Here is a 20,235-nt window from a genome sequence, read left to right on the forward strand (position 1 = left end):
TCTCACTTGAATGTCCATCTAATTTTTGTAAACAGATGAAGCTCATGTATATACGGCCATTTTATTGTTCTGTGAACATTCAAGTGATTGCTTATTGATGACGCTTACATTCATAATTTAAAAATAACTAAGAAGGAAAGGGACTTCTGAGGGTCTTAAGATCCGGAGCTTGAAGGGATCTTGGAGGTCATCTAGTCCATCTCCTTTATTTTATAGGAAACTGAAGGGAAAAAAAATGAAGTGATCCACCTAAGATCATACATATAAGTATGTGAAAGTCAAGATTTGGATCCAGGTTCTCTGATTCCAAATCCATTGTTTTTTTCCATTGTATACAGTGAATAGGGATCTTAAGGGTAATTGGTTAGTTCCGGATATAACAGACACATGCTTTCAAAAAGTTCATGAATCATAGAATTATTTGTGGGTTTTGATAATAATAACTTTATAGTTTGCAGCCTTCCTTGCCATCATCAATATCACCATCACCATCATTACCATTGTTGTTGTTGCCATTGTCATTAATGTTCTAAGCTTGTGAGTGTTTTTCTCATTAAGTATGTAGGAAGGAAGGTATCACAATTTTTATTTTTTCCATTGACAGATGAAGAACCTGAGGCTAAGCAAATATTAGAGGTTAAGCAAATATTAGTGGTCACAAGATTGTTGATGATTATAGCTGACATTCAAAAAGTTTGCCAAGTGATCTAGAAATATTATCTCATTTTAGCTTTACAACGATCCTGTAAGATAGATCTCAGATATCCCCATTTTACAGAAGAAGGTATTGAGACATAAAGTGACTTGTTTGAAGGTACCCAGATAGTGTGTAAGGCTGGATTTTGACTCAGGTTTTCTTGACATCAGGTCTAATGTTTGGGATGTGCCACTTAGCTGCTTCTAGGGTATAACTTTTTTCAGCTCATACAGGTAAAAGATAGAGCCAGGACTGGAAACTGAAGGGGCTTTAGAGAACATTTAGTTCAGTATTTCATTGGGTGAATTGAAGGTCTATAGAAAAAAATGACATTGGCCAATATCACAAAACTAACAAGAGTGGGAGCTCCATCCCCTTACTCGAAGGTTATGATTATTTCTTCCACACTGTGCTTTCTCCTAATTAATTAGATTGAGGAATGAGTCAAGGAATATTTCCTCACAGGATGAGTGATTTAGAGGAGCAAAGGAAGCTGCAAAGTCTCTTTTCCTGGGAGGTGCAGGGAATGGGTAATTGTGGAAAATATAATTGATGAGACTCATGTCTGAAAAGACTATTGTTAGAATAGAGAACTAAGCTGAGTCTAAAATGTGATTAAAAAACAAATGGAAAGTCTTATACCTAAGGTGAAGAAATTTAACTCCATAAGAACAAATGGAGATTGCTGCAGCTACACATCAGTTTATCTGCAAAAGACTGGACAGTTCCAGAGCATCAAAAAGTGACTATAAGTCAACAGCATGGTATTTCACTTGAGAAATTTAATTTAATTTGGGGCATTCCTAAAAAAGGTATTGAACAACTTCTGGAATCAGGTGGTGATATTTACTTTGCTGGTCAGCCTCCATTGGGAGAATGGTGTTCACTTTGGGTATCATGGCTTAAAAAGGACACTGAGAAGCTAGAGTGCCTAGAGGTGGGCAACCAAGAGAACGAAGGGCCTCAGTTCATTCACAGGAGGATTAGTTGAAAGAACTGGATGTTCTAAGTCTGAAGAAGAAGCGATCTAAAGGGATGAGCAAATATTATTAAACCATTGGAAGTCTGCGATATGGAAAAATATCTATTTGGTTCTAGGAGCAACAGGTGGAAGAACTGGATAGAGACAAAATTTGATTTGTAGAAAAAACTCCTAATAACTAGAGTGACTTGATTCAATTTAATTATTAAGACCCAGAGAGCATGGAAATAGAAATGAAAAATCAGTCTGGAAAGATAGAAAGGAGTCATATTTCGAAAGTTTATGAATGCAGAGAAGATCATGTTGGAAGCAATTAATCCAGCGGAAGAAATTGAGCCAGTGAAGCTGCTAATCCAAGTGAGTAGTAACTCAGGAGCTGCATTTTACTGCTTTAATAGCTGAATGGAGGCTAGATTTGACAGAAGTCAACTATTCCAATTGGAAGGCAGCCCAAGAGAGAGGTGATGAGGGTGAATAGCAGTGGTGGCTCTAAGTGGAGAGAAGCAGATGGAGAAGATGGATAAGAAATGTTAAATACAAAGGATAGATAGATAAGGAATGCAGTTTTGGACACATTGAGTTTAAAATTGTTCAGCGGAGAGAATTCGGTTCCTGTAGACAAGAAGGCCTCAGACACTTATAGAAGAAATCTTTACCCCTTTACCTCAGTTTCCTCATCTGTAACAAGGTATCATTAGTATCTCTATCCCACAATTGTTTTGGGGGATCAGATATTTGTTAACAAAAAATTGCTTAGTGCCATCCCTGACACACAGCACTGTTCATTCTTGTTATTGCTGACCATCCAGTTTGAGATGCCTGAAAGCTAAGTCGGAGATGTGAGACTGGACGTTAGCGGAGAGGTTAGAATATTTCAGAATCAGCGCCGAGAGGATAATTCCGCCCATGGGAGCTGAAGAGGGAGGTCCGGAACAGAGCCCTGCGGGACACTGCTCAGACACTGTGGGCGATCTGCGCGAGATCCAATAAAGGAAACAGGAGGAGCGGTCATTCGGGGAGGAGGGGATCCAGAAGAGAGATGTGCTGAAAACTTAGAATGAAAAGAGTACCAGGAGGAGAGAGTGACCGAATCAAAGATTGTGGAGAAGTTAAAAAGAACGAAGAAGAGTCCGTTGGATTTGACAACTGAGAGATCATTGATCATCTAGGAGAGAGCAGTTTCGGGGGACACATTTTATGCCTAAAGAGAGAGTAAGAGGATAATTAGCTCCTGATTCTAGAAGGTCTTCTCAAGCGCTGGAGATAGTGGAAGATGGTTCAGGATTTATTTCTGAGAATGAGGAAGATAGGACCATGTTTAGAGGTAGTACACAGGAGCCAACAGACAGTGATGTCACCTTTTAAAATTAAATTCAAGTATCTATTTGGAACACATTAGAAAAATAAGGTGTACTTTGTTGGCCTAATTTATTTTTCAATAGTATTTTATCCCCCCCCCAATTACATGTCAAGTAAATTTTAGCATTCATTTTTTTGCCCTAAATTTTGTCCAAGTGCTTTCGTTTCCCCAAGATTTCTGTGATACAGGGGTTTTCCTTTAAACCAGGGGTGCTTAACTTCTCTGACATGGACTCCTTTACCAGGCTGGGGGAACCTTTGAGCCCTTCTCGGAAGAATGCTTTTACAAAATAACGGAAAGAAGTGCTACGTTTTATTTAGCGGTTAGTGAAAATCAGCATGTCCATCTCCCTCCCTCAGCCCGACAACTTCCAGACGCTGAAAGCTAGCCCTACGCCCCAGGGTAAGGGTTCCCGCTCTTAGTTCAGGTTCTCGAAGTCTATCGCTCTCGCCAGCGGAAGGCGAGCTTCTGGAGGGAAGCCATGAACAGATTCTGTATTTACGGTCCAGTGATGGCGGAGCCGGGGACTTGGGGACCACATGCACCGCTGCGGCTGCGCCTGCGCACTAGTCCAGCTCCCCGCTCAGTCCCCCGCGGGACCCAGTCTAGGCTCGCATGCGCATCGCGATGCCGCCATCGCTCCGCAGTCCCAGTCACGTGGTGCTGTTGGGGAGAACCGGGAAAAGGGAAGTGTGGGCTGTTTCGGATAGGGGGGTTGGAGAGGCTTGAGGGGGCCGGCAGATGGATGTGAAGGGCAGAAAAGGGGGGTGAGGAGCGAGCTGGCGGCCGCGGCCCCGGTGAGTCCCTTACTCGGAGCCTTGGCCTTTCAACCACCCCTCACACAAAGAGAGGGCTTCTTCAGGGCCGCGGCTGCCGCCTGCAGCGGGCGAGAGACCATCTTCTCTCCGGAGAGGCGGGGAGGCGGGAGGAGGACGATTATCATGGAGCTGCGGGGGTGGGGCGGGGCGGCGGAGCCAAACCAATGAAAAAGCAGGAGGAGGGGGGTGCGCCCTTTGGCTGAGGGAGGGAAGGGAGTGAGCGCATCCCTTGGCTGAGGGAGGGAAGGGAGGTGAGCGCATCCATTGGCTGAGGGAGGGAAGGGGTGGGCCCATCCATTGGCTGAGGGAGGGAAGGGGTGGGCGTGCCTATTGGCTGAGGGGACGGAATCGCGAAGGGTGAGGGGGCTAGGAACCGTTCTGCAGCTCAGTGCGCCTGTCTGGGAATAGAGGGGCGGGGTATGCCCATATTTAGAAAGTGGTGGGCGGGGATCAGTCTGAAGGGGGGTTGGGGAGATAGCATTGTGAGTGTTGGGGTGGCGGAAAGGCGGGGAACAGAACTGCAGAAGGGAAAGTTCGTGGGGTGCTTTAACGGTTGTCAGGCGGGCTAAGGGTCTTCTTGGCGGGAGGGCGGGCGTGGGCATCCATTTCACAGGAGAAAACGGAGCCCCCGGAGAGGAAATGAGTTACCTTGGTCCCAGAATCAGGATTCGAACCCGGCGTCCTGGGATCCCGCTCCAGAGCGGGTGGGGGTGGGGTCATCCCGATCTTCCGCACCCGGCTCCCCGGCCTTTTACTGTAGGGGGAGGATCTAAGGCAGGTGACTCCTCTAGGTCACACCCCCAGTGGGTGATAAGCATTGATTAAGTGCCTACAGTTTTGATCTGGGCCGAAGGCAGCCGCTGCCCTCTAGGGGCTTACAGTCTAATGGGGTAGGATTTGAACCCAGAGCCTCTCCACCTTTCCAGGCTCCCCCAGATCCACCTTCCCTCTAATCATTAAAGCATTGCTGAAGTGCCTCCTGTGTGCGCAGGTGATGCGGTTTGAATGCTCTCAATTCCTGGTGGTCGAGAAGTTAGTGGCAATAAGAGCTGTTAAAGATCCCCTTTAATCCTCCGCCCGAAGGTTTAAAGGGAAAGAATTCCCTCATTCCCGAATTATTAGTTGCAAAATGAAAGTTTACTGTGGGATGGAAACCCAGGAGGGTCTGAGACTCTAAAGGGATCACTGATCAAAAGGAAATACAGTATCTTAAAGGGAACACACTTTTAGGGCGTTTGACCACGTGGCTGAAAACATCCAGTGGCTGGAGAGCAGTGCCCACGCCCAGAACTGGTCAGGCACGCCCACTGTCCCAGGCCGACACCCCGGAGGGGGCACGCCCAGGGCCAAGAGGCGCTGCAGGTTACGCGGTACTGAGGAGCCGCGGGCCGGTGTGTGGCCCAGTTTCCTATGAGCCCTCATGGCCAGCGCTCCGTGGTGTCCAGCCCTGGCCTGCTCCGGGCAGTTCTCCCCGGGGTTTTGGGCAGCAAGCACCCTATCACTGAGCCTGCGCCCCTTCTGAAGCCCGCTGGCCTCGGGTGTGGGGCGGGCCCATTAAGGCGGCCTTAGGCCGGGCCTGGGCCAGAGTCCCCCTGGGGGCGGGCTGCGGCCCACCTGAGCCACCTGTGGCTCCCAGAAGTGTGGCGGTGCCCTGGTAGCCGTGCGGCAGAGAAGCTAGCCCAGGCTGAGGGTAACCCGGGGCCTCAAACGCGCGGGATGTCCACCGGGAGTACATAGAGCCGGCTGTGGAGCGGGCGCTGGAGAACAACGTTCCAGCAGGGAAGGGGAAGAGGTGTGAAGCCCTTGAGGACACCCAGGTCCCCCTCTTCATCTCCAGGCGGCTCCGGAGCTCTCGGCTGTCTCCGTCTCCCTCCGCTGTCCCATCTCCCCCTTCCGTCCCGTGTCCCTCGGCTGCCCCGTCTCCCTCTGCTATCCCATGTCCCTCAGCTGTCCCGTCTCCCCCCGCTGTCCTGTCTCCCCCCTCCGTCCCGTCTCCCCCTCTGTCCTGTCTCCCTCGGCTATCCCATGTCCCTGGGCTGCCCTGTCTCCCTCCGCTCCCATCTCCCCCTTCCGTCCCGTGTCCCTCCGCTGCCTCGTCTCCCTCTGCTGTCCCGTCTCCCTCAGCTGTCCCGTCTCCCCCCGATGTCCCGTCTCCCCCCTCCGTCCCGTCTCCCTCTGCTGTCCCATGTCCCTCGGCTGTCCCATGTCCCCCCTCCGTCCCGTCTCCCCCCTCTGTCCTGTCTCCCCCCTCTGCCCTGTCTCCCTCGGCTATCCCATGTCCCTGGGCTGTTCCGTTTCCCCCCCTCTGCCCCGTCTCCCCCCTCCGCCCTGTCTCACTCCACTGCCCGTCTCCCTCCGCTGTCCGTCTCCCTCCGCTGCCCCGTCTCCCTCCGCTGCCCCGTCTCCCTGTCTCCGGGGCTCTGGAAGAGAAAGCCTACTGTCCCCTGAATCAGACTCCTGTACCTTTGATCCTTTCTCCTTCTCAGTCCTGTTGGAGCCAAGTGAGCGGTGGGTGTGAAAGTAGGGAGCCCCGGCCCAAGCCTGGGGGTGCAGCCTGCCTGAGTCAGGGAAGGAAGGAATGGCTGCTGACTCCCTGCGGGCCTCCCTGCTTTACGCCCCTGGTCCGTAGACAAATGCTGGAGGGGCCCTCCGACGGGCCGTCTATCTCTAGCTGGGCCCTGGCCGCCACTCACTTGCCCCCGCACCATTTTCCTAGACCAAATGCCTGGCCCTGGCTCAGGCTGATGGGGAAGGGGCTAAGCTCTGATTTTGGGGGGGCCACACTCTGGGGGGCCATCTCCCTTGCACAGGCTGGCTTTCCAGTGCTGTAAAGGCCCATTTGGACTTGCAGTACGGGAGGGGTACCCTGCTCTGGGTATCCACCCAGGGGTGATGGTGGCTCCTGCCCAGACTAGGAGCCAGGAGGCCTGGGGCAGAGCCTTCCCGGCTCCGATACCTGTGGCGGGCTGCGCCTCAGTTTGCCCATCTGAAGGTCATGACACCGGGTCCCACGCAGGTGTCCAGGGAGGATTGAGGAGATGTAGTCACTGAGGGAGAGGAGGCTGGGAGAAGGCCCCCAGGGTCCCTCCTACTGCTTTGAAGTCTGTCCCACACATGTGGGAGAGGGGCGAGTTCCAGCTGGTGGAGGCCAGCCCAGAGCAGGGTGGAGACAAGCAGCTCGGGGCCAGCAGCCTTGGGGGTGAGCAGGTGTAGACGGGGCTGTCTCACAGTAGCTTGGGCTATCCTGCTCGGGGGGATTCTTGTTCCAGTCTGGGTCAGACCAGGGGTCTTGCCTTCTGGGAGGCTGCTGGTCCAAGGAGGAGTGAGGGAGAAGCCGCCAGGTGTGGGGGCCCCGGGAGTCCTCGGGCAGCTTCTGCAGGAGCTGGAGTTGGCTCCCAAGCACCACACGTCGGGCCCCACTTCAAGCCCAGGCCTGGGCCAAAGTCCAAGCCCGAGACCCAACAAGTCTTGGCCTGAGGAGCTTGCTTCCTCTTGGGAGAGTCCACCACGGACGCAGATGTGGGAGCAGGCTGCAGCCGAGGAGCTCAGAGGAGCTTCAGAGGCCGTTTAGTCCAAGCCTCTCTTTTTAGAGGTGAAAAATTGGGCCTGGAACAAAGAGGGGCCATGTGTACAGTGCCCCGAGTGCATCTGTGTGCACTTTGCCCCGGCCTTGGGCAGCTCCTCCTCCTGCACCCTGAGCTCTAAGGACTGCTGGAGGAGCCCCAGGGGTCTTCAGCGGAGGCTGGGGCGGGAGCAGGGGCCGCCAGCTACAGGACCCGGGTTGGCTCAGGACGGGCCGTGTGCAGGGAGACTCTGTTCAGGTCACACCTCCCTTAGTGGGGGCCCGGACACTGGGGCTGGTCATCCGAGGGGAGCGTGCTGTGCCTGCTGAGATGAGGGAACCAGGGGTAGCGGGGGGGGGGGGGGGGGAGAGCTTCATTGGCGTTGGGAGTGTGGGGGGTCAGAATCAGATCTCAGCAGGAAGGGATCCCATCAGGCCCTGGGAGCTGACCCTGCCCCAATCTGGCTCACCCACTCACCCATACAGAGCTGGAAGGGGCAGAGGCACCAGCTCCCCGGCAAGGGGCCCTTGAGCCTCTGGTCAGAGGCCCCCAGAGGTGGGCTCCCATGCCAAAGAAACGGAGATGTGCAGAGGGCTTCTCCTCCACATCTCTGTGGGACCGTGCTGCTACTCCTGAGCCTCAGTTTCCTGATGAGGAGAATGGGGATAATAAACGAAAGCCCACCTTGTTGGGAGGCCTACCTGTGACATTGTCTAGAAAGACAAGCCTTCTGGGAGAAGTTCCACTCCTGTTAGATTGGGGTCAGGCCTTTGTGTGGGGGGAGCTGGGAAAGGAGGTCTGAAGGAGTAGAGTGCATGGGGGTTCTGGAGCACTAGGACTTGAAGGGGTCTGGGAGTGGTCAGGGGCATGGGTGTCCAGATAAGTGAGGGGCAGCTTTTTGGGGGGGCTATCAGAAGGAATCAGAGTGACGACAGAGATCACTGAAGGGAAGAGCTGAGAAGGCCCAGTGGCTCCCCCCAGGAGGGGGCTGCAGGGGTGAGGGGTGGGAGTCCTGCCTTCCTCTGAGGGTCACTGCAAAGGGGGCTGCAGGAGGGGTGGGGGTCCTGCCCTCCTCTGAGGGTCACTGCAAGGGGGGGTGCATCTAGGCTTCCTGGAGCAGCACCTACTTTCCCCAGGGATCCCTGAGTCCTTGCTGCCGGCTACAGGGAGGGACAGAAATGCACCTTTCCACACGTACCCTGAGGCTTCCAGGGGCTCCCCCAGTCTTCTTTGAGGTGCAGCATTTCTCCCCCAATGGGGGAGCCATCCCCACAGGGCATCATGCACCTTCCTGGCCAAGCCCTCAGGCTTTGCTTCTGGGTCGGAGTGCATCCAGAGTTCTCTTCTCTTTTGCAGACATGGAGGACCACTCTACAGGCCAGCGCGGGCAGCCCAGGGAAGGGGCGAGGGCCCCACCCCCTTGCCAGGCCTTCCCTCGGAGGCATCATCCCGTGAGGGAAGCGGGTCCCCTGTACCCCAATCCTCTCCAGAAGAAGGGCCCTGGGACACTGGAGGCCTTGAAGGCCAAGGTAGGTGACAGGTAGCTTTGTCTTGACCAGGCCCTGGGGGAGGGGGGGAGAGAGGGTGGGGGAGAGAGTCCAGAGAGGGAGACATGGACAAGGTGAAGCCCGGAGAGGAGAAGGTCATGGATCTAGTGGGAAGGGCTCAGGATTAGAACTCGGAGCTTGGCTTCTAGGGATCCAGCCGAGCCCAGCGCACATTAAGGAAGCGGGTGTGTATGGTGGGCACGGAGACAGATGGAAAGGTGATCCTGCCCTCCGGGAGCTCATATAATCATCACCATCCTCAATGCCAACTTGTACATAGTGCCTGCTGTGTGCCGGCTTAGGGCCTTCAACCCCCCGGAGCCACAGGAGGCAAGTTTTCTCTCCATTTCACAGATGCAGAGACTTGTCCAGCCTCACAGGGCAGGGAGCCAGATGGGCAGTCAGGACTGGGGGCGGCCGCCGTGGTGGTGGAGGGGCAGGGGGACAGACTTCTGCCCAGGAAATCTAACCGCCACGGTTATTGTATGGTCCGTGCTACAATCGATTGCAATAAAAAAAAGTAATAAAATTTTATTTAAAAATAGAAAAGTCATCCTCAGCTTGGGAGCGGTATAAGACCTGGGAGACGTTGTTTGCCAACTTGGATTAGAGTTGGAGGAGGCCGTTTGCAGAGGCCATGGCCTGGAAAAAACCGAGGGATTGTGGGATGGGAGGCCAAAGAACGGAATTAGGAGCTATAAGGCAAAGGCAAGATGGAATCACAGGATGCTCTGATCCCATAAAGGGATTTCAGAGTCCATGAACGTGGGGATGGAGCACTTGTGGGTGATGATGGGACCTGTATGTGTGTGTGGTGGAGGGGAGGGCAGGAGCGGGCCCTGGGTAGCTCAGGTGAGGAGTTGGCAGGTTGGGACCTATGAGGAGAGCTGGGAAGGGGAGACTGAGTCACACACAACTCATCCGAGGGCCAGTTAGCAAAAACCTGGATTGAATGAACCTCAGAGTAGGAAAGGTTACTGAGTGATGGGGGTCTGGAGGTGGGAATGGGCACGAGCAGCCTTTGAGCTCCCCCAAACATGACCAGTCGTGTTTATTGGCCCAGGAATATGAGCTCAGGAGGCAGATGCTGGGAGTAATCCCAGGGAGGGGTTTGGTCAGGAGTGATCACAGATAGGAGCAAGAAGCACCAGATTCTGGTGTAGAGAATGGGCACAGTTTTGTGTGTGTGATTTTCTATCTGTTGGGAGAAAGGAAAATCCAAGGAAGAAGGAACAACAGCTGCAGAATATGTGGGAGGATGATAATAACTTCTTAAGGGCTGTTCAATACAGACTTGATTTCCATTTTCTCTCCCAAGGAGAGTGAGCTTTACACTGGAGCCTTTGACTTGACTAGTGTGTACATTCCCCCCATCTTCTTCACTTCTTCCTTTTATGTTTCCTTCTATTCTGTAATTTAGTTCCACAAAAATCATTGATTCACTCGTAGACAAGCATATTACGGTGCTCAGGCCTACAAGTTTTGGGTCTGTTTCTTCATCAGCCCCTCTATTTGGCTTCTGCTTTCATGCCAGTCTCTTATTTTTAGGAGGAAATTTCTCAGTGAGCTCTGTGATGTTATTTTGTCATTGTTAACTTCACAGGAATAGTTCTCTTTTTAGTGTTTTTCCTTTTAAAAAAAATTCTAGGGCATTTATTTTATTGCTCGTGCCTTCCTTGTGCCTTGCCAAATTGTTTACTTTTTAAATTTTCTTTTGGTCAAGGATGTTTGCAAAGCAAAGAATCTGTACAGGTCTGCTATCCTTTGCTGGAATGCTTTATATATGGAATATCCACTTTTTTTCATTAATGAGTAGGGCTCAGGTTTATAAATTATATTACAGAATGCTTTAGCTCTCTAGATACATTATTCCATTCTCTCTTGCAGTTTCTGGTGAGTGCAGAATAGTTTTGTGTTTATTGAATTTCCTTTCTTTTATATATGAAGGTTTTCCCCTCTGGTTGATTGCAACATTTGTTGTTTGCCATTGGAATTGTTAAGTTTAATCAGATCTGTTTGTCTTCCCTGGAGGTGACTGCATTCTTCCCGCCCCCCACACACACACTCCCAACGCCAATGAAACTCTCTCCCCCGCTACCCCTGGTTCCCTCCTTTCAGCAGGCACAGCACACTCCCCTCGGATGACCAGCCCTAGTGTCCGGGCCCCCATTAAGGGAGGTGTGACCTGAACAGAGTCTGGGGTTAAATGACTTGCCCAGAATCACACAGCTAGGAAGTGTTAAGTGTCTGAGATCAGATTTGAACTCTGGTCCTCCTGAATTCAGGGCTGGGGCTCTGTCCACTGCGCCCCCTAGCTGCCCCCGACTGCATCCTTTTAATCTGCAGTTTGTTTTCTGAGCATTTTCTAATATTGTTCACTGCATTGTGTTGTTCAGGTTTTTGGATTGCATATATAAAGACCATGTTTTTTTTCTCAAGTTACTGCTTTTAGCTTGTCTTCTTCTAACGTGTCTTTCTCTTCTTGACTTTGCATTACCAATCCGTTGTTCTCTCTCTTTTTTTCCCTCTAAGGTTAGCTACAAAGGAGTTAAAAGTTTTTCAATTTTGTCTTTTATTTCTGCTTTGCAGGCTAGAAATTCTGCTTTCACAATTCTGCTTTCTCTTTTTAAGCCCTGCTAGCACACCCGGCTGGGGTTCCGTCCTCTAGGCAATGTCAAGAAGCTCTTCAATCATTACATCTTTATTTATTGTCTTTTGTCCACACCATTTATTGATAGTTATCTGGGCTCTTTCAGCTGTTTTGGAAGCTATGTTCCCTTCTGTTATTAATGTCTTCTCTCTTGGTTTATTTTATTTTTTGTCACTTAATTTTATTGATTTTTTTTCTATATTACATACATTTTCAGATTACTGCCACTTGTGAGATGTCTTTCATAACAAAACAAAACAAGTAAAAAAAGCATAGTCAATTCATCTGAAAGTGAATGCAACATTTTGCACCTGTAGCATCCTCCCACTTCTCTATTTTAAAAAGTTAACAGAAATGTATTTCTGTCACTCCCTTCTTCCCTTCTCATTGAATTAAAAAAAGAAAAAAATTATAATAAGCATGCAGTTTATACTAAACAAATTCTTCCAGTAACTGTAACAAATATATACATTTCATTTTGTTGAGTTGGAAAGGGAGACCCCAAAAGTTTGAGATCATATACTGGTGGCAGGAAGTATCTCACAAGATTTTGCAGGGTTGAACCCATCTCCTTAGGCAAGGGGCAACGTTTATTGTAATAGTAATGCCATTGCAAAGTGGACTGGAATTTTAAGAGAATTCAGCAGAGAAACAGAGGCAAGGAGATAGAAATATCCAGTTTTTAGGCATTGATATGCTAATTCTGTGGCTCATAGGTAGGAAAGTGGAGTGGTCTCCAGAATTTGTTTCTTGCTGACCAACAGATTGACCAACAGCAATGAATTGAGGAGTGGTCTTTTCACTATCGTCTCAGGAGTTTGATCTGTGGAACTCTCCTGAGACCAGAAGTTATCTGACTGAGGAGTGGCCAGAATCAGAAGATTGGGTGTGGGAGTTTCCTGAGATAGACTCCCAATCCAGAAGATCTAGAGTCACTGAGTTATTGCCAGAACAGAAGGCCCTCCCCCCAAAAAAAATCAGGGATCACAAAATCATGTTACATCAATTCCATATCTTAGATCCATCATGTCTCTGACATGGATAACATGTTTCATCACCATTTCTCTGTAATCTTGAATGGTCATTGGATATCATGGTATTAGAGCTCTTGAAGCTTTTTTGTTTGTTTGTTATTGCTGAGACAATTGGAGTTCAGTGACTTGCCCAGGATCACACAGCCAGGAGTGTTAAGTGTGTGATCACATTTGAACTCAGGTCCTGCTGACTTCAAGGCTGGTGCTCTATCCACTTTGCCCCCTAGCTGGTTAGCTATTTTTTTTTAATCATTTCAGTACATTTATCCTCCTGGTTCTATTCATTTCATTGTTTTTTTAGTTTAAAAATCCTCAGAATTGTTTCAAAATGTTGATATTAGGGTCTGAATGGCCTGATTTTGCACTCTCTTTGCATCAGTTCATACAGGTGTTTCTCTACCTTCTGAAACTCTCTGCTTCCTCATTTCTTGGGCACATTCATGCTCTACAGCTTATTTAGCCATCCCCAGCTTGATGAGCATCCCCTGGATTTCCAGTTTTTAGCTCTCAGAAAGAGCTGCTCTGGATATTTTTGGTCCCAGTAGGACTTCTTTGATAGCAGTGGGTTAAATCAACAAACATTTATGAAGCACCTCCTATATGCCAGCCATTGCATTGCATTAAGATCTGGGGATACAAAGAAAGGCAGAAACAGCTCCTCTCCACAAGTAACTTAGTTTTTTTTTTTTTTTTAATTTTCCTCACTTAATAATATTTTATTTTTTCTCATTACATGTAAAGACACTTTTCAACATTCATTTTTTTTTCCCTCTGAGGCTGGGGTTAAGTGACTTGCCCAGGGCCACACAGCTAGGAAGTGTTAAGTGTCTGAGACCAGATTTGAACTCGGGTCCTCCTGAATTCAGGGCTGGTGCTCTATCCACTGCGCCACCTAGCTGCCCCAACATTCATTTTTTATTATAATTTTTTATTGACAGAACATATGCCTGGGTAATTTTTTACAACATTATTACTTGCACTCATTTCTGTTCTGACTTTTCCCTTCCCTCCCTTCACCCCCTTCCCTAGATGGCAAGCAGTCTTATACATTCATCATTCATTTTTATAAGATTTGAGTTCCAATTTTTTTCTCCCTCCCTCCTTTTCTGTCTCCCTCCTCAAGACAGCAAGCACTCTGATAGAGGGTCTACATGGACAGTCATATTAAACATATTTCCAGATTAATCATGTTGTGAAAGAAGAATCAGAACTAAAGGAAAAAAAAAACAAGAAAAAAAATCAAAAAAAGTGAAGATGGTATGCTTCGATTTGCATTCAGATTCTAGAGTTTTTCCTCTACACGTGAATAGCATTTTTCATCACAAATCTTTTGGAATTGTCTTGGCTCATTGTATTGCTGGGAAAAGCTAAGTCTGTTGATCACTGCAGGATGTTGCTACTGTGTATAATGTTCTCCTTATTAACTACTTATTTCACTCTGAATCAGTTTGTTTAACTCTTTCCAGGTTTCTCTAAAACCTGTTTGCTCATCATTTCTTGTAACAATAGTATCCCATTATGTTCATGTGCTACAATTTGTCCAGCCATTCCCGATTGATGGGCACCCCCCCAATTCCCAGTTCTCTACTACCACAAGTAAAGCTGCTGTGCATCTTTTTTGTATGTGTGGGTCCTTTCCCTTTTTTAATGATCTCTTTGGGATACAGATCTAGCAGTGGTGTTGCTGGGTCAAAGGGTAATCACAATCTGATTGATAGTCCTATGGGCATAGTTCCAAGTTGTTCTCCAGAATGACTGGATCATTTCACAACTCCACCAACAATGTATTAATGTTCTCACATCCTCTCCAATATTTATCATTTGTTCCTGTCATATTAGCCAATTTGATTAGAGAAACGCAGATTAAAACAACTCTTGAGACATCAGCTCTAATCAATAGTGATTTGGAATATTTAATTATTTCAAGTAGTTTTTTAGTTGATTCTCTAGGAGCGAGCTCATATTATAATGGAAGAGAAACAAGTAAACAAATATATGCAAACAAGATCTATAGAAGATTAATAAGAAATAGTTAATAAACGGAAAGCACAGAAATGAAAATTGATAAAGAAGGTGAGAATTGGGGCAGCTAGGTGGCGCAGTGGATAAAGCACCAGCCCTGACATCAGGAGGACCGGAGTTCAAATCTGGTCTCAGACACTTAACGCTTCCTGGCTGTGTGATCCTGGGCAAGTCACTTAACCCCAACTGCCTTAGCAAAAAAAAAAAAAAAAGAGAAGAAGAAGAAGAAGAAGAAGAAGAAGAAGAAGGAGAAGCTGGGACTTGACAGAGGCCGGGGGAGCCAGAAGCCAGAGGTGATGAGGGAGAGATCATTCTAGTTGTGGGACACAGAAAACATGTTCAGAGCCAGGAGCAGCTGGGAGGCTGGTGTTATGGACTATACAGAAGAGATTGGAAAGGTAGGAGGGAGTAAGTGAGAAAGGGCTTTGAATATCAAACAACATCCTGGAGTTGATGTCTGAGGATAGCGACATGGTCAGATGTGCACTTTAGAAAAGTCCCATTGATGGCTGAGCAGATGGTCTAAAGGAGAGGGACATGAGGCGTGCAAATCCCCCCTCCCAGCTACTGCGGGAATCTGGCTGGGGGCCTACAAGAGGATGGGGGGGGCAGTGCCAGAGAGAAGGGAGTTTATGGGAGAGGTTCTGCAGAACTGAACTCCACAGGTCTTGGACCAGCGTGGATATGGGGGTAAGAGAAAGTGAGGAATCCAGGATGACTCCCAGATTGTGCCTCTGGGGGCCTGGAGGAGGGTTAGGGTCCGTGGCTTTCCCAGAGACTTGGAGTGGACTGACCCTCCCTGGACAGTTTCTGAGGTTACCTAAGTCACGATTTCTTTCTTTCCTAGGAGCCTACAGTGTCCCCCAAAGAAGAAGGGGGGCCGCCGGGAGCAGCGGAGCACAAGCAGCCCCCCTCAGCCTCCCTTCCGGGTCTGGTCCGTTTCATTAACAATGATGGAGTCCACTCCACAGCCCGCTTAGTTCGAGGTACGATGGTGGCGGCGGCAGCCAGGATCGGGGTGGAAGCTTCCAGGGAGGCCACCATGGAGGATGAGGAAGAGCCAGAAGGGGAGGAGGAGTCGGGGGGTGCTGGCTCTGGGCAGGGCCTCGTGGAGGACAAGCGGTTCCTGTGTGTGGCCTGTGGCAAACACTTCAAGCGGGCCTGGGAGCTGTTCAGCCACGAGGTGGTCCACAACTCGGCCCGGCCCTTCCGCTGCGAGCTCTGTGATGCAGCCTTCAAGAGACACTCCGACTTCAAGAGCCACGCACTGGTGCACAGTGAGGAGCGGCCCCACACCTGTGAGGCCTGGGCCAAGGGCTTCAAGAGGGCCAGCAACCTGCAGGTAAGCCAGGGAAGAGTGCCCGAGGGGGGCAGGAGAGCTGGGGGCAGAGGGAGAAGGTGGGGGATTCTGGGGAAAGACAGGGAGAAAGCAAAGGGGAAGGAGGGACAAAAAGGAGAGGGGAGGAGGGGAGACGCCGAGGGGAAGAAGGAAAGGAGGAGGGCCGTCACCCCCCTGGCTCTGGTCGCCTTTGCCGCTTTGCCCAGACTTGACCCTGTGGTTGACATTCAGGCTCTGCCCTCTTTCCCCCGAATCTCCCTGGCCCCTCATCCTCTCAAAAGCCCTGACCCGGGTCACCCCTACATCTGTCTCCTCTGAGGACAGATGCTGAGCTACTGGGTGACGTCAGACAGCGGGGCAGAGCCCAGATGGACGGCAGCGGCCTCGCTGAGCTGCTCCTGCTTGTCCCCTCATCTCCTCCTCCTCCCATCTTCCCCATTCTGTTACAGTCCCAGAATGAGGAGGCCCTTCCCCCCCCAAGCAGCAGGGGCCCCCCTCCCTCCCTTCTCCAGGAGCTTGCTTCTTTCCTCATTCCCCCTCCTCTCTTTCATCCATATGAAAGTTCTCTTGCTCACAAACATGCCCCCTTCTCTCCCAACTTTACAAAACCTTCACTTCATCCAGACGCCCCCTGGAGCCCTGGGCATGTGCTTCTCAGTCCTCCCGGGTGGCTGGGCTCAGCTCGCCCCTCAGTGTTTGGCGCCCCTGAAACGGAGCCCGAGGCTTACTCTTCCCGCAGCTCACCCTCTTGCTGCCCAGGCTGCACCACGCTCCCCCCCCCCTCGCCAGGCTCCCACCTCTTGGGGTCTTCCTTTCATTCCCGCACCCAGAGAGTGGTTCTTCACTTGTGGAGGCAGATCCACCGCTCCCTCTATTTCAGAGGCTGAGTACAACTTCCCGGTCCTCTAATATGGCTCCTCAAGGGTTAAATTCAGTCTCTGGGAAATGGCCTAGCAGCCATTTTTTCTTCTCTCTGTCCAGCACACAGTTGTTTTTGTTTTTCTAGAATTCTGGGTGAGGGGCTGATTCCTCATCCGCTCTTTATCAAAACGCCTTCCCCCGTAACAAGGTTCGGACGCCCCCACGAGAACATTTACCTGTTTTTTTCTTTGTTCTCCCTGCAATTTAAGCTCCTAACTCCAATATGGAGGCGCCCCCCCCCCATCTCTTAGGGAGAGGCACCTCTCAGCGGCAAAATCCGAGTCCAAGTCCCCACGTTGGACCCAAAGATCCCGTAGCCTCGTGGCCCTGGGAGACGGGGTGGGGGGGTGGGGGGGGTGGGGGGGGTTAGTGGGACAGGAACTACAGAGCTTTTTTCATTTGCTTGAGCTTTGTTTGCCCTCGTTCTCCAAGAGGACCCTGGCGTCAGGGAGGCGAGGCCATGACGGGCGAGTGAACTGGGTTTGACCGGAGGGGGCTGTGCAGGTTCCCTGCTCCCTTTCCCCTCCAGAGCCCCCTGGGTCCGTCGGCCCATCTGGCCGAACGCAGGTAGCCTCGGAGGCAGAGGGAGGCCTGGCCGGGCTCTGATCCACCCGGGTGTCTGACCGAGGCCACACCCATTCCGTGGCCGAGGACAGGTAGCCACTGACGCCAGGGCTCTCCCAGGAGCGGTACAATTACGCCCCTTGTGGGGGGCCTGTTTTGTCTTTGAGCCTCCCCTCCCCCCCCTTCGACTAAGGGCTTGGCGCGGTATTCACTTAATAAATGCTTGCTGAATACAGTTGAACTGGGTCGACTTAAATTGAGAAGGCCAGGGACAGAACCGGGCCAGAGAGCAGCAGCTGGAGAAGGATGGGGGGTGGGGGGTGGGGGCAGAAGAGGCGGGGCGGAGATGGCAGGAGGAGAGGGGCTGGAGAGGGGCGGGGAGGCAGGAGGGGCGGGGCCGAGGCGGGGCGGGGAGACGGACGGGGAGGGGTGGGTCCTCGGGAGGCAGGGAGAGCGGGGCGGGGCAGATTGGGGGAGAGGGGCAGGTAGGAGGAATGGGGCTGGAGCGGGGCGGGGAGGCAGGAGGGGCGGGGCGGGGAGGCAGGAGGGGCGGGGCGGGGAGGCAGGAGGGGCGGGGCGGGGAGGCAGGAGGGGCGGGGCGGGGAGGCAGGAGGGGCGGGGCGGGGCAGATTGGGGGAGAGAGGCAGGTAGGAGGAATGGGGCTGGAGCGGGGCGGGGCAGGCGGGCGGGAAGGAGAGAGCCGAGGGCGGCCCTCGAGGGGCGCGGGGAGCCCCCGGGAGGGCAGGCAGGCCCCGGCCGGACACGGCTCCGCCCTCCCCTTCCCGCAGGAGCACCGGCGCATCCACAGCGGGGAGCGGCCCTTCCCCTGCCCGTCCTGCCCGAAGCGCTTCAAGTCTCCCCACGAGCTGCAGCGGCACTCGGCGCAGCACGCCTCGGCGCGGCCCTTCGCCTGCCCGGACTGCGGCAAGGCCTTCGCGGCGCGCCCCGCGCTGCTGCTGCACCGGCGCCAGCACTGCCAGGACAAGCCCCACGCGTGCGGCGCGTGCGGCAAGCGCTTCACCTACGGCCACAGCCTGCGCGTGCACGAGCGCGTGCACACCGGAGCCCGGCCCTTCGCCTGCCCGCTGTGCGCCAAGGCCTTCAAGCAGTCCAACGCCCTGACCTCGCACCGCCGCGTGCACTCGGGCGAGCGCCCGTTCCCGTGCGCCACCTGCGGCAAGGCCTTCAAGCAGGCCTCCTACCTGGCGGTGCACCAGCGCGCGCACACCGGCGAGCGGCCGTACGCGTGCCCCACGTGCGGCAAGGCCTTTGCCCGGCCCTCGCTGCTGGGGCAGCACCGCAGGGTGCACAGCCCCGGCCGCCACTGCCCCAAGCTCTTCAAGGACCGGGCCTACGGCGCCGCGCGCGAGAAGGGGCACGCCGGGGACGCGCCCCACCAGCGCCCCGTCCGCGGCAAGGGCTTCAGCCACCCCAGCCACCGGCGGCAGCACGGCAGGCCGGGCGACGGCTGAGGCCTGGGGGAGGGAGCCCGGAGCGGGCTGGGCGGTGGCCCCCCCGGCGGTCTCGGCCCCTTCCCAGAGGGCTGCCTGCCTGGGATGACCAGAGGTGGGCGCAGGTGGGATGCCGCTTTGGGAATGTGACCATTGCCCAAACAGCAGCTGGAGCTTTGCCTCAGCTCGGGCCCTTCTGGGAGACGGGCCAGGGACAAGTGGGTCCCCAGGGCGCCCCTCCAGAGCGGTCCCGCGTCCTTTGTGGAGTCTCAGAGGTGAAATGAGTGGCCTTGCTCCAGGCGCGGCTGTCACCGAGCACGGTGGGAGCCCCAGCGGGTCCTGAGTGCCGGGGACCCAGATGGGAACTTTGGAAATGGAATCCCGGAGCTCGGAGGGATGGAGGGAAGGGACAGGCAGGAGGCAGAGCGGGCGCCAGGGGCGGCATTTCAAGAAAGGGTCTAGGATCCCGTGGGCGACGTTAGTCCTTCCTTTCTTGCCTGTTTTCCACCCTATGTGAGTTTCCTGCGCAGTACAGGCCGGGTCACTGAATGGCCTTCCTGTTCCCCGGGGAGCCCAGCGGAGCCCAACGGCCGGTGTAGTTTGCCGCCCCTTCCTGGAATGCTGCTGGGCCTTTTGGGAGTCGAACAACATTCCCTCCCCTTCCAGGGTGTCCGAGGTGGAGGAGTATCCGCTGGATAACTTGGCCAACTTCCATGTGACTTTTGTGCTTGGGGGAGGGGCCAAATGAAGACCCCCTGTCCCCTGCAGGGAGTCCCGGTCAGCGTGGAGGGGGTGCATTGTTTAAGAGGGGAGAGGTTAAAGGAGCCCTTCAGGGGTGGGAGAGGTTGGTGCCTCCACTACAGGTAGGGAAGGCCCCCTCCCTGCCGGGGTCCTTCTTCCTCACGTCCGTTGTCTCATTAAAGTGTTTGAAGAACTGTTCTGTGTTCTGTTTGGTCCCTGAGGGGCACGCTGAGAACTGGGCGGGGGGGGGGGGGGGGGGGGGGGGGAGGGAGCAAATGGGAAAGTAGAGAGCCAGCTGTGTGTGTGTGTGTGTGTGAGTGTGAGTGTATGAGTGTGTGAGAGAGTTTGTGTGTGTGTGAGAATGTGTGTGTGAGTGTGTGTGTGTGAGAGAATGTATGTGTGTGAGTGTGTGAGAGTGTGTGTGTGTGTGTGTGAGAGAGAGAGTGTGTGAGTGTGTGAGAGTGTGTGTGAGTTTGTGTGTGAGTGTGTGTGTGTGACTGTGTGTATGAGTGTGTTTGTATGAGTGTGTGACTGTGTGTGTGTGTG

At 52.6% G+C, this 20,235-nt stretch overlaps 1 protein-coding gene across 4 annotated transcripts; it reads left to right on the top strand.

Moving 5' to 3' along the window:
* Positions 1-3,346: 3,346 nt before the first annotated feature.
* LOC141564666 (uncharacterized) lies at positions 3,347-19,884 on the top strand. 4 transcript variants are annotated; one of them, XM_074307407.1, is made up of 4 exons: positions 3,347-3,441; positions 8,777-8,949; positions 15,521-16,015; positions 18,286-19,884. In XM_074307407.1, exons 1-4 carry the CDS (start codon positions 3,378-3,380, stop codon positions 18,967-18,969), a joined length of 1,416 nt encoding a protein of 471 aa, XP_074163508.1. In that variant the 5' UTR covers positions 3,347-3,377; the 3' UTR covers positions 18,970-19,884. The 4 variants fall into 4 exon arrangements, with proteins under 4 accessions (XP_074163508.1, XP_074163510.1, XP_074163509.1 ...); XM_074307409.1 differs by lacking the exon at positions 18,286-19,884 and adding an exon at positions 16,337-17,732; XM_074307408.1 differs by lacking the exon at positions 3,347-3,441 and adding an exon at positions 3,654-3,836.
* Positions 19,885-20,235: the final 351 nt, after the last annotated feature.

Source organism: Sminthopsis crassicaudata, chromosome 3 (assembly GCF_048593235.1).
Source record: "Sminthopsis crassicaudata isolate SCR6 chromosome 3, ASM4859323v1, whole genome shotgun sequence".
In the NCBI taxonomy this organism is placed as follows: domain Eukaryota; kingdom Metazoa; phylum Chordata; class Mammalia; order Dasyuromorphia; family Dasyuridae; genus Sminthopsis; species Sminthopsis crassicaudata.

Coding starts and splice junctions, on each gene's coding strand:
- LOC141564666 (XM_074307406.1), top strand. CDS start 8,599: ATGCACCTTTCCACACGTACCCTGAGGCTTCCAGGGGCTCCCCCAGTC. Junction 8,950..15,520: donor TGGAGGCCTTGAAGGCCAAG/GTAGGTGACAGG, acceptor TTTCTTTCCTAG/GAGCCTACAGTGTCCCCCAA. Junction 16,016..18,285: donor AGAGGGCCAGCAACCTGCAG/GTAAGCCAGGGA, acceptor CCCTTCCCGCAG/GAGCACCGGCGCATCCACAG.